This window comes from Brassica napus, chromosome C8, assembly GCF_020379485.1.
Source record: "Brassica napus cultivar Da-Ae chromosome C8, Da-Ae, whole genome shotgun sequence".
Classification (NCBI taxonomy): domain Eukaryota; kingdom Viridiplantae; phylum Streptophyta; class Magnoliopsida; order Brassicales; family Brassicaceae; genus Brassica; species Brassica napus.
Window position 1 is genome coordinate 9,687,901 of NC_063451.1, and position 12,962 is coordinate 9,700,862.

The following is a 12,962-nucleotide window of genomic DNA, read 5'->3' on the forward strand; positions in this document are numbered from 1 at the left end:
AGACATATATTGATTGTTCTGTGTGGTGTAATAGGCACCGTGTTTGTTTCATACTAGAGCTAGGCCTACATAGTTGTAGCGCTATGAAATGAGTTAGTGGTTTGCGGTTTAGCATCCCATACCTTGCTGGGCAACTCCCATGTTACTCACCCCTCCTTCCTTCCCCCATTTTAGGTGAGACTGACGACAAGGAGTGATTACATCGGTTTGGTGCTTTGGGTGTTGTTGGGCTTTTGGACCATTGGGCTTCAGACGTTTACGCTTATTTATACATTTCAGACTTTCGGCTTTATGTTGTTTTTTATATTTCAGACGTTTATTTTATTTGCTGGATTTCCAGCGTGGACGTTGACTTTCAAATATTTATATATATAATTTATTATTTATTATATTATTTTAAAAGTGACAGGTGTCACAAAAATATTCGTAGAAATACCTTCATGGCTTGGATTGCTCTACTCCGTTGTCTTCCCACAAAGGACAGACTTCGCAGATGGGGTATGATTGTGGCAGGTGAGTGTGTGTTGTGTTCCTCTGCCTTGGAAACACACCACCATTTGTTCTTTGAGTGCATTTACTCCTCTTCTTTCTGGTTGGGGTTCGTCTCTCAGATCATGCCGAACCCACCTTTGGATCTGCACGCTGCAGCTGCTTGGGTAGTCTCTTCTACCAATCGCATTAGCCGCAACAAAGTAACTCTCCTTAAGCTCATCTTCCAGTCGATCATTTACCTAATTTGGAAGGAGAGGAATGTTCGAATCTTCACTTCTATGTCAACAAGTTCAAGAGGAACCCACTTGGCGCCGGACAAGCTTCTCTGTGACCGACTGTTATCATTCCCAGCTACTTCTTTAGACAGCCCATCGCTTCTGCTTTTTTTGTTTTACCTCCTATCGTCCTCCTTGAGTTGTTCTTTTTTGATGGTTCTGGTGTTTTGAGTTGTGTTGTTGTTTCCTTTCCGTGTAATATGTTGTTATCAACATTGTGAAAAATTGAAAATGGTATAATATTAACATTTTACTTAATAAAAAAAAAAGATGTAAGGAGCAATGTCCTATGGTTCGTGAGTGCATAGTTAAACCGGGCACGTTGGATGATTGGGCGGTGACAGAATGCTATGCAACTATTGCATAAGCTAAAGAGTTTTTTACACCTAGAGACACTTTCTCACTTTCCAATTACACTATAGGACACCTAGTGCTTGAGACACACTTTATCATGTCAAAAAGACTCTTATGACCCTAGACTTTATTCTTTTTCTCATTGCCTTTTTGCTTTTAATATAAAAGTTGTTTTCTTCTCATCACATGAATATCTCTTCTCTTCTTATTTCATTTTATGTTTTCATTTACTTTTATCTCGGGTTCTAAAATGTATTAAATAAAAATAATTGTCATAATAAATTATACATAAAATTCTCTATCTTTTAAGATCCATTTTCATATATATATATTAACGTGTAAACAAAATTAAGTGTAGACGTGGATACCAAAGCGTGGATAGTAGAGTTATATACTAGTTGTGGACATGGACATCTTACCACGAAAGTTGTTGGCTGATACCTTTAAGAGCTTATTCTTCGCTATAGTCTCTGGCAAGGAAAAACCCACATAACCACATTTCCACCGTTACTCCCACCGTCACCGGCACCGCCGAGGCCACCACCACCATCTAGTGGTTTAAAAATCTCATTTTTGGATGCTGAAGATTTACTATGTGACCACATCCAATCCAACACAACTAGTTAGTTCTCGATCTCTGATAAGACAGCTCCGATCGAGCTCCAATGGATAAGACATCTCTGATCGAGCTGTCTTATCGAAGATCGAGAGCTAGTTGCGTTGAATTGGATGTGGTCACGAGGAAGTCTCTAGCAGATCGATGTACATTGGATCGAAAGATGAGACCTTTAACGAGTTAGAACCAAATCTCGATCGTGGTGATGGTATCGGCGGTGCCGGTGACGGTGGGAGTAACGGTGGAAACATGGTTATTTGGGTTTCTTCTTACCGGAGACTATAGCGAAGAACAAGCTCTTAAAGGTATAAGCAATGACCTCTGAGTTAAAGTGTTCATGTCCACAACTAGTCTATAACTCTACTATCCACGCTTTGGAATCCACGTCCACAATTAATTTTGTTTACAAGTTACCATACATATATGAAAATGGAACTTAAAAAATAGAGAATTTTAAATATAGTTTATTATGACAATTATTTTTATTTAATATATTTTAGATTTTGAGATAAAATCAAATGAAATCATGAAGTACAATACGAAAAATAATAAAAAAACTAAATTTCTCCTTTTCTTGAAGATATAGTTGTCCAAATATCCAATGGACCCCACAAAAAAGTGTGTCACAAGTGGAATATGTCTATGAGTATAAGAAAAACTCAAAATGTGTCCTAAAGTAATCAACTCTAAGCTAAATTAACTAATTTCAATTTTTAGTCGAGTTAAGTAATAAGACAAGGTGACCGCCGCAGTCAACATGATTTCACAACTAACGCCGTCAATTTCTCCGTTCATTTCCGGTCTCAAATCTCAGTTGTACTCTCTCTCTCTCTAATTCACGCGCTCTGTGCAACGCAGACGGCAGACCATCCTTTCCTTAGGTGTACGAGAGACTTTCTCTCTCTAGAAAGAAAGAAGTCATCTATTTGATTCATTCAACAAGGAGAGACAGAAAAATAAGAAAACTCGTAGATCGTCGTCGTTGATTCAGCACCGTCGTGAATACTGAAAAAAGTATAATCCCTGGCCAGATTCGTCTCCCAGGTTCGTCTTTCTCTACATTTTGTAGATCTGTACTTGTTAGGCGTGGTTGATTATATCTATTTGTTTAGGTGTTATAATGGTCAACGGAAGTTGAAATTGGTAAATTCCTATTGATTCGGAGTTCGATGGAGATTCAAAAGTAGCGTGGACTGATTGATCCTGAGTTCCTTTAGCAAAATATGCAAATTCTCAGTCGGTCTTTGACTGTTTACTTCAAATGATTTGTATTGATTCAGATGGGCGGTGGAGTGAAAGAAGAGGAGAAGAACGAGAAGATTATTAGGAGTCTTCTCAAACTTGCTCATAACAAGAGGTGTATCAACTGTAACAGCCTTGTAAGTCTCTTTTCTACTCTCTTCTTCTTCATCAACCCAAACAAGATTGTGACTCTTCCTCTCGGTTTTGTTAGGGACCACAATATGTTTGCACTTCTTTCTGGACTTTTGTTTGTACCAACTGCAGTGGAATACAGTAAGCTGCTTTTACTTTCATCTTCTATTCTTGTGTTGTTGTTTGATTTGATATATGTTTCTCTCTCTCTCTCTCTCTCTCAGCCGTGAGTTTACTCATCGTGTTAAGTCCATATCAATGGCTAAATTTACTTCCCAAGAAGTCTCTGCTCTTAAAGAAGGTGGCAATCAGGTACGCTTATCATTCTCCTCTCTTCGTCTCATCTGTTTGCCATTTGTGATTTAGTATCTTTAGTTTTCTCGTCACATTTTTGTAATGTCAGCATGCTAAGGATATTTATTTTAAAGGACTGGATCAACACATGCTGTCAGCATCTGACGGGAGGTATCTTCTTCGTGACGTAGAGATATATTATTCAGTCTTACATTCACTGATTGTTGTTTTTATCTGTCCAGCAATGCCGAGCGATTAAGAGACTTCATCAGACAGGTGTATGTAAATAAAAGGTATACCAATGTGAAGAATGACGACAAGCCTCCAAGAGCACCGATGGTGAGAAGAACAATGTCTTTTTTAATCAATTTTCCTTTAGTTATACCCGACTGGTACAAAGAGGATTTGCTCATATTCTGCAGGGAGATAGTGAGATACGAAGTTCTAGTGGGTCTCGAAGTCCACCGTACGATGATGTGTACGACCGTCGTTACAGCGGCAGATCAAGTCCTGGTGGAAAAAGTCCAGGGTTCGATCAAGCTAACAGAAAAAGTCCTTCTCGTCCTGAGATCATAAATGATTGGCGCAGAGAGGATAGATTTGGTGGTAAGAGAAAAACAGAAGAGGAGTCCCATTCACCTGAGCAAGTAAAAGATTCGAGTTCAGCTAGCCCTCCTGTATCTCGACCCGTTAGGGAAATTTTGGGTGACAGTTTTATTCCTCTTCGCGTGATAGAGCCTCCAAAACCCCAAGTCAACCAAAATAGCGATACTTCAGCAATTGCAAAGGTTTGGCTTTATCGTTGTTAAGAAGAAAAATACAATATATTTCTTTGGGGGGGGGGAAGGTAGATGAGGATGTTTTTCTGTTTGTTTAATTTCAGCCTGCTGCATCATCGAGTAGTTTAAGCTCCACAAATGAGAATCCACCAGAAGTGAAGTTGGAGACTGCTATAAGCTTGATAGATTTTGATGCTGATCCTGAACCCCCAGCTCCATCTGTTGCAATACAAGCACCAATATCGGCCACAACACATCCTGCTGTACAGCCAGCAAGTGCAAATAATGATAATTGGGCATCTTTCGGTGCTGCACCCAGTGCCATGTCTTCAAATGCATCTCAGTCACCACCCAGTGGAAACACAGTGGATTCACTTCTCTCTCAGTTGACAGCAGCTTCGGCCGTGCCAGTTCAAATGTCTAGGGGACCTGTGCATCTTGGTCATTCCTCATCACAAATCTTTGCACAACCTCTAAATGGGCATTCAAGAGAACAGGTAGTGAGTGCACCGTCATTTCAACCTCTTCAAGGAGTTCCTCCTGGTGGCCTGCAGTCTTCTGAAGTTAAGCCTTCCGGAAGAACAGAATTACCTGCGGTATCGATATAGCCATTTCCTCTTTCCTATACCTATATCTTACCATCTGCAGGACTGTCAATAACGCCCTACCTAACCTGTTTGCAGGATTTATTCACTGCAACCTACCCGTCATACCACGCAGCAGCGCCGGGGTGGCATGCTGGTCCACCACATGGTATGCACTATGGCATGCAGCAGTATAATAACACAGTGGTAACAGTTTTCTTCTGAATCTTTTTTCCGGAATCCGTAATGAATATCAAGCATCAATGAAATCGGAGCTTCTTACTTTTATATTTTGCAGCAGCCTTTCCAGAATGTACCACAACAAGGGAAGTCAGTGAACCCTTTTGACTTGAGCTCTGAGCCGCCAACACAGACACAACCAGTATGTCCTCCTCCATACCTCTTTTGACTCATACAGAATAGAGTTATTGAAATTAGCTCCAACTCCAAGCGCAGAGAAGTTTGCTTATTGGCATTTGATCAAACGTTGATCTTAACCTCTTAGTCAAATGCTTAGCTTGAACCCTTTCCCTATATTACCAAATATTTATAGAATAATCAACTGGTGATGAGTTGCGTGTTGTATGATGTGAAAATGGTACAGGAAACCATGTTCCCTTCCATGGCGTCTCTACAAAGTGCATTGCCTCCTTCAGCCATGATGCCTTCTCAAGGAGCACACAGTCATTTCAGTATACACTCTCAAGTCTCAGGCCATCCATCTGCAATGCCACCAAGTAAGTAGTGCATGTATATATATATATATATATATACACATTTTCTTTTTAGTTTTACTTGGTTATCTCTGCTATTGAATGATGCATTGACTCTTAAAAAATGTTTGATGAACTATTTTTGTTCCCAAACTCTTCAGGCTTTATATCTCCTCAAACGCCAGGAAACATGCCACCACGGTATGACCTTTTTATTCAATTACTCCGTTATTCACTCACCGCTTATTGTTGGTATCTTTCCAGAATCATTTCTAAAGGCATAACCGTCCGTTTCTTGCAGCCATCTAAGCCCAATTGGGAACATGGGCGCTCCATATGAGACACAACAAGCATATCAGAATTTCGGAAGCCCATTTGCCTCTGCAGTTTCTTCGAATTCACCACCTTCTTTCTCTTCTGGAGGAAACCCGTTTGGGTAAGAAGAGCGAGATTATTAGCTCAAAACCTGTAATGCTTTGGAGGGATTGATTGCGTTCTTGTAAGTTTGAGTTCTAAACTGTGTCCAACCATTCGTTAATAAGAGTGGACGAAAAGTGTGAGGCATGAACGTGGAGAAGAAATTTGGGTTTGTGTGGAGGTGTTAAATTAATAGAAAAAGACCATAGCACTAAATCAAGTTTATGTTCCCAAACTAGCACTTAAGGTCAAAAGTCACAAAAATAGCACTTAATGTTTTATCAAAAGTCACAAACTTAGGGTTTATAGTTAAAGGATGGGGTTTAGGATTTAGGGTTTAGGGTTTAGGGTTTAGAGTTTAGGGTTTAGGGTTTAGGGTTTAGGGTTTAGGGTTTAGGGTTTAGGGTTTAGGGTTTAGGGTTTATGGTTTAGAGTTTAGGTTTTAGGGTTTAGAGTTTAGAGTTTAGAAATGAAGTTTTGGGGATAAGATTTTAAATTTTGAAAAATAAAAAAATTAAAATTTTCAAAGGATAAACTTAGGAAGGTGCTATTTTGGTCATTTTAGTTTTTGAGTGCTATTTTTGTGATATAAACTTAGAAAAGTGCTATTTTGGAGATTTGCCCTTAAATTAATTCTTATAACCATATTTTGAAATAGGCTCGACTATTATTATTATTCTTTGGTTTTCTATATAATTTCATTTCCCTTTTGATGATGATGTTTTATTATATGCCTGAACCTCGAGGGTGGGATCCTTTTAGAAATTTCTTGAGGATCCTGTGTTGTATGATTTTGTTAAGAGTTTTCACATTTATCATAAAAGAGAAAAAGACAAAAATAGCACTAAATCAAGTTTATGTTCCCAAACTAGCACTCAAGGTCAAAAGTCACAAAAATAGCACTTAATGTTTTATCAAAAGTCACAAACTTAGGGTTTAGAGTTAAAGGGTGGGGTTTAGGATTTAAGGTTTAGGGTTTAGGGTTTAGAGTTTAAGGTTTAGGGTTTAGATTTTAGGGTTTAGGGTTTAGATTTTAGGGTTTAGAGTTTAGAGTTTAGGGTTTAGAGTTTAGGGTTTAGGGTTTAGGGTTTAGAGTTTAGGGTTTAGGGTTTATGGTTTAGGGTTTAGGATTTAGAGTTTAGGGTTTAGGGTTTAGAGTTGAGAAATGAGGTTTTGGGGATAAGATTTCAAATTTTGAAAAATAAAAAAAATTAAAATTTTCAAAGGATAAACTTAGTTTTTGAGTGCTATTTTTGTCATTTTAGTTTTTGAGTGCTATTTTTGTGATATAAACTTAGAAAGGTGATATTTTGGAGATTTGTCCATCATAAAACCCTTGTCAACACTGAATATTGAAGTTTAAGGACTTAACTCATCTTCCTTTCTTTTGGGTTTTCTCTTAACTCATCATCCTTCTTTAGTTTTGAAATTTGCTTTTAGCTGACAATTTGCATAATATTAAGAGAGATTTGCTAACATAATCTTGGTTGTACAAGATGCACTAGAACGATAGATATTTCAAAATTACTAAATCAACTTTTTGTAACTTTTATACCTTTTGTTTGGTAAGCTTATTATTATTATTATTATTATTATTATTATTTGGTTTTCGATAAATTGCATTCCCCTTGTAATGATGTTTTATAATAAGCCTGAGCCTTGTGGGTGGGTTCCTTTTAGAAATTTCTTGAAGATCCTTTGTGTTGTATGATTTTGTACATGAGTTTTCACATTGATCATAAAAGCCTTGTCAAAACTGAATATTGAAGTTTAAGGACTTAACTCAGCATCCTTACTTTTGGGTTTTCCTTTAACTCATTATCCTTCTTGAGTTTTGAAAATTGCTTTTAGCTCGCAATTTGCTTAATATTAAGGGAGATTTTGCTAACATAATCTTGGTTGTAAAAGATGTAGTAGTAGAAGGATGATATTTCAAAATTACTAAATCAACCTTTTGTAACTTCTATACCTTTTTTGTTGGCAAAACATATTTTGAAGATCTCATTTTTTATGTTTGTAGAAATTGGGAAAATATTATTAGGGACAAAGGTCCCACATCGGTAGTTGGAAGGGATTTTTAGTAATATATAAGATAGATGGGCCACTCCACTTATCACCAATTGGTTTTAGGTTGGAAGCTCATCTAGCTTAACATGGTATCAGAGCCCGATCCACGAAGTCCAACCCGATCCACATCGATCTGGCCCAAAGTTGGCCCTCGATCCTTGCCCAAACATTACGAGATTGATGCTTAAAGAGCCATCATCTCGAGAGAGCGTATTAAGGACAAAGGTCCCACATCGGTAGTTGGAAATGATCTTTAGTAATATATAAGATAGATGGACCACTCCACTTATCACCAATTGGTTTTAGGTTGGAAGCTCATTTACCTTAACAAATATGTACATGAAACAAATAAGTCAATCACATAACTTTTTTAAATAATTATTATTATTAAAAACCCAAACGAGGATCAAACAGTTGGTACATCGAGATTCCGGAGAAAAGTTCGAAGTGAAAAATAAATTAGACAAATGAACAATCAAATAAGCAGATATACATATTAAAAAAGAGTGGGAAGAAGACTAGTGAAGCGTAGCTTCCAATTCCGATAGACACGAGCATTCGAAGACTTTTCAGATGACCGGTTTTTCCATAACCATCCTAGAGATCCGTGGACGATGAAGCTTCAAAAAAGAAACAACTCTAGGAGGAGTCTCGGGGACACTAACACCGGCTACCTCAAGAGAGTAACCGACCCTGTCACTGCCACCACAAAAGCTGTTGAAGCGGTGCCGACACATAGATGTCAAACACTGCACACAACCCTCAAAATTGATACGGATAAGATCAAATTCTGCCTCCGACAAGTTGATAACCAAGAGGAACCACCATCTCACAAGATACAATTGCCATCCTGGAAGTTTCCCACATCATCCAGAACAAACTAACCGACTGACGCCACAATACCCTTCTCTAAGCTTCTTTGACATTTTTATGAAACCCTAAGCAGCCTCTGTGCTGTCCTCCGGCAGAGAGAACTGTTTGATCGGGAAACGGTACGGAACGAGAAAACGTTCGGTTTTAGATGTGGGTTTAAGCAAAGACGTCTTATTATAGATCGGAAGAGTGTTTCGTCGGTTACAAGAAAAGGAAATATGTGAACAGAAAGGTGCCGGAGCCTCGAAGGCTTTGCCGGAGAGATACAACAAGGCGAGATAACAAAGGTAAAACCCTAATCTAGCCGCCCAGTGAGTATCAGTGATTTCGGATCCCCTCTACGTTGTCTTTCCTTCCCCTTATATAGCTGACCTCACGCTCTTTCGTGACCTAGTTTGCGTCGTCTCTGTGGGCTTTAACTCGCTGGGCCGAGAAGCCCACGTGATCTTGTGAAATCGTTTCCTCGGAGTATTTAGTTGAGAAGCCCATCGAAAGCTCTCTCGTATTACGCCGAGAGATCGACCCTTCAAGCCGCCGCGTCGAGCTGATGCTTCACTTCATGTGGGCCGGGCCGTCTGTTCTTCGGGTCTTGAGGGATGGTCGAATTTACCATCTACAGTAAGTCCCCCCAGTTCATCGAGATGAGGGTCCTATCGGATTCGATGAATTTAGGAAGTTAAAGGTTTGGGAAGACAGACGGAATGTTTCGAATGATGTCTCCTGACCGGATGTCGCGAGGTATCGTTAGGCGTTTCCCCTTCGTCGGGTGGTTTGGTAAAATCTCTCCCGAACCGGCTTTGGTTTGGTTAGGTTTTTCCTTAACCGCTGGTTCTGATCGGGGTTGAGGCCGGTTAAATTGGGAAGTCGAAGCGACGACCCGATTTCTTTGGCGGCTAGGTAACTGTTCCTAGGCCCACATAGGCCCATGTAGGCCGAATGATGACGCCTCGGGGAGGCACCCCTTCTTTTCCTATAAATATTCACTTCCTTCTCATTCTCTCCACTCTTCTCCGCACTCCTCAGGTATTCTCTCTCTCTTCCCCTTCTTATTTCTCTCTCTAGGTTGTCGTTGCGACATAGATAGCGATATGTCGTCTAGCGGGAGGTTATCTCATAAACGGAGAGGAAAAGAGATCGCAGCCTCCTCTAGTTCTTCGAGAGATGCGACCGAGGCACTGCCTGAAGAATTTGAACGGATTCATCACGACGCGATGATGGATACAGGGATTTAGATCTGTCTCAAAGGATCCTAATCTCCGAGTCTGCGCGTTCGTATCGACAAGAAATGAGAGCAAATCCAGATGAGCCACAGGCTTGTGCGAGAGACGGTTCTGGCGGTGCGAGGGACGAAGCTCTCGCTGTCGATTACGTGCCTACGTGCTATTATCCTGGAGGGATCTTCGAGGAGCTCCCGGCGTTAGCTCCCGAGTTCCTGCGTTCTCCCGATTTGAGCGGTCAAGCCTGGGAGAATGTTACTAAGACTCAGTCAACCCCCAACAGCGTGAAGAGACTTCTGAGGGAACGCCATGGACTAGGGGTAACTTTCTTGATTCCCTCGGAACACCAGAGGCATTGGTCGCCACCGGTTGGGTATCAGTGTGTTTACAAATCCTACTTTCGGGACGATACGAAGCTCTGGTTCCCAATTCCTCGACTAATCACATCGTATGCGAGGCGCCGTGATGCAGCGATAAGTCAGTTCTTGAATGGTTCGTGGCGTATCGCGGTGGCCCTGATGGTTATGGCTGCTGAAATTGATGTCTCATTGAGCGTTCGTGTCTTCGAGGAGTTGGCGTCCGTCAGCTCGTTAGACGACGGGCTTCTGTTGATAAAGATGCGCCCCAGCTACAATGTGATAGGAAGGCATCGTAACAAGACGCCGGATTGGCAGAGATCTTATTTCTTCGTTAAGTGTGATGACTCTGCTTTCGAAGACCCGCCAGATGATGACTGCCGTGTCTTATGGAACACTTTGCTTGGTAGAATATCTTCGTTAACTCGTACCGTTCCTTCGTATACTGACTGCTTTCTGCCTTTGTTTTATTTTTTGTTATGCAGCCGACCATCCGACTTCTCGTGACTATCCGGAAGATTTTCTTTCAAGCGCTCGCGCCGTTGCGGGACTTGTTCAGGAGAATTGGGGGAATATTTCTTGGGAGAGGGTTCACCGTTCGATCGATCGTATTTCCAGGAGTAAGTCCATAATTTTCTTTTATTTCAATACGACTCTCTGACTTTGCCTAATGGTCGGGCTTCTGGACTTGTGTTCTTCGCAGAAGATTGGAATTCGAGTTACCCTCTCTCTGCCAACAAGACTAAGCGGCGGATCTCGCTATTCACTAAGGAGGTGCAGAAGAAAATCAACGAGGCAAGGAAAATGAGAGGGCTTCCAGATCTGAGTGCGATGATGACGGTTGAGTTAATCTGCCGAGTGCCGAACTACCTGCGCCTTCCAACGAGATGGCGATTGCCGGCACCACCGACGCGAGACCTCATCATGAAGATTCCTCGGCCGGTACCGCTACTTGAGCTCCTAAGAAGAAAAAAGGGGAGAAGAGACCCCGTGACGACTTTCCTGCTAGCGTAGGTTCTGAAGCGGCTCCTGTTGAAGCTGAGATTCCTAATCAAGAGGAGACGGTTGAACCATCATCAAAGAAGAGGAAGGAAGGCAATCAGCGGCCTCAAGCTGCAGGGATCGTGGGGCCGCGAGAGACTGATGTTGCCAATCCCGTGTATCGGAGTGAATCAGCTGGTGAGCCGGCTCTCAACTTAGCCTCGTTGGATGACCTTGAAGGCGCCTCTCCCGAAGTTACGCTGCGGAAGAAGAAGAAGTCCAAAAAGACGGGTGGTCAAGAGTTGGTCGCTAGTGCTCCAGCTTCGTCGACCCATGGAACATCGGCTGTCGGTGCTTCGTCTCGGAAGAGGACTCCGAGGGTTGAGTTTCCCGATCACGTGTCGTTTGAGTACGACGGTCCCACCCCGCTTATCTATGCTCCTTATAAATGTGCTGAGTTGGTCAGCCAGATCAAATGCGGGCCGAAGCCTCTTCCATCCGTGTCTGATTTGATTTTTAAGGACGAGTACGTCGACGCTGCTCGCACTAAAGTACTGGTAAGTATGTCCTTCGACTGTGTTCCTTTTGTGTAAAAAAAGGGAACTTAACTACTCTGCTTTCACGTTAGGGTGACGAAAGCATGAATTTCGTCGTTGAGAAATACGACACAGCCTTGAAGGAGACTCGCGAAGCCTTGAGAAAGTCGGAGAAGGCAGTGGCGGCCAAGGGTATGCTTCTCCGCCGGAAGAAAGTGGAATGGAGGGATGAGTTCGTGAGAATGGCTGAGAAGAGGGAAAGAGCGATTGCTCGGAAGAAGATTCAGCGGAAGCGAGCTGTCGCGGCCGAGGCCGAACTCTCTGTCGCTAACGTGACCATTGCGACTTTGGAGTCTCGGAAGGCCAGTCTGATGGAAGAGATGGGGGTCAAAGCCGAAGAACATAAGAAAGAGTTGGGTCGGCTTAGGGACTCGCAAGTTTATGAGGTTACGAAGGAGAGGGTGAGAGTTGAGACCGAGATGATCACGAAATCCAACAGGCACTTCGGAAATTTGCGCGAATGGTGGACTCGCCGCGCCCCTTTCGACACAGCACGGTTGCTTCTGAGCCAGGCGTTTGGAACCAGGAAATGTCTTGAGGCTTTAAAGGCTGGTGGTCGTGACATCCCTCAAGATGTCATCGATACGTTTGCGGCCCGCGAGAAGCAGTTCGAGGAAGAAGCCTCGAAACTTGATCCCGGCGAGATCCCAGAGGTTGACTTGACTCTTTCTCCACTTCACCTCGATTCTCAGTTCGTCGATATGCGAACCTTTGTGGGCCTTGACCCATAAGGATCCAATGCGGAGCTGGTTGATCCGAGGACTGCCGTAGTTCTCTGAAGCCCCGCTGATCTTCCCGGAGCCTCGACTGCTCCATCTCGTTCCTCAGGGGAAGGATCGTCGAAAGCCGATGCGCCGGCCCTCGCTTCTGAAGCTCTTGATGAGGGAATGAAATCTGTCGGGAAAGATGTCTTTGAGATCTCCGACTCTTCTGTTTCAAACCCAGAGGGTACTTGGGGTTAAGGGTCGGATAAA

The 12,962-nt window shown here is 42.2% G+C and overlaps 2 protein-coding genes across 3 annotated transcripts; both read left to right on the forward strand.

Annotated features, from left to right (window-relative positions):
* The first annotated feature begins 2,522 nt into the window (after positions 1-2,522).
* Positions 2,523-6,114, forward strand: LOC106406564 (probable ADP-ribosylation factor GTPase-activating protein AGD14). 2 transcript variants are annotated; one of them, XM_013847216.3, is made up of 13 exons: positions 2,523-2,781; positions 3,018-3,116; positions 3,191-3,252; positions 3,336-3,423; positions 3,515-3,576; positions 3,648-3,744; positions 3,828-4,193; positions 4,289-4,780; positions 4,868-4,975; positions 5,067-5,150; positions 5,373-5,505; positions 5,643-5,682; positions 5,783-6,114. In XM_013847216.3, the coding sequence occupies exons 2-13, from the start codon at positions 3,018-3,020 to the stop codon at positions 5,919-5,921; spliced, it is 1,770 nt and encodes a 589-aa protein (XP_013702670.1). In that variant the 5' UTR covers positions 2,523-2,781; the 3' UTR covers positions 5,922-6,114. The 2 variants fall into 2 exon arrangements, with proteins under 2 accessions (XP_013702670.1, XP_013702711.1); XM_013847257.3 differs by having other exon boundaries at positions 5,070-5,150.
* Positions 6,115-10,123: 4,009 nt separating this feature from the next.
* On the forward strand, positions 10,124-12,719 carry LOC125591848 (meiosis-specific protein ASY2-like). Its single transcript, XM_048766720.1, has 5 exons — positions 10,124-10,817; positions 10,897-11,031; positions 11,115-11,353; positions 11,395-11,949; positions 12,021-12,719. Exons 1-5 carry the CDS (start codon positions 10,124-10,126, stop codon positions 12,717-12,719), a joined length of 2,322 nt encoding a protein of 773 aa, XP_048622677.1.
* Positions 12,720-12,962: the final 243 nt, after the last annotated feature.

Bases quoted from the DNA above. Each gene is read 5' to 3' on its own strand.
- LOC106406564 (XM_013847216.3), top strand. From the start codon at position 3,018: ATGGGCGGTGGAGTGAAAGAAGAGGAGAAGAACGAGAAGATTATTAGG. The intron at 3,117-3,190 runs GTAAGTCTCTTT...CGGTTTTGTTAG, and splicing joins GTATCAACTGTAACAGCCTT to GGACCACAATATGTTTGCAC. The intron at 3,745-3,827 runs GTGAGAAGAACA...CATATTCTGCAG, and splicing joins AGCCTCCAAGAGCACCGATG to GGAGATAGTGAGATACGAAG.
- LOC125591848 (XM_048766720.1), top strand. From the start codon at position 10,124: ATGAGAGCAAATCCAGATGAGCCACAGGCTTGTGCGAGAGACGGTTCT. The intron at 10,818-10,896 runs GTAGAATATCTT...TTTGTTATGCAG, and splicing joins CTTATGGAACACTTTGCTTG to CCGACCATCCGACTTCTCGT. The intron at 11,950-12,020 runs GTAAGTATGTCC...CTTTCACGTTAG, and splicing joins CTGCTCGCACTAAAGTACTG to GGTGACGAAAGCATGAATTT.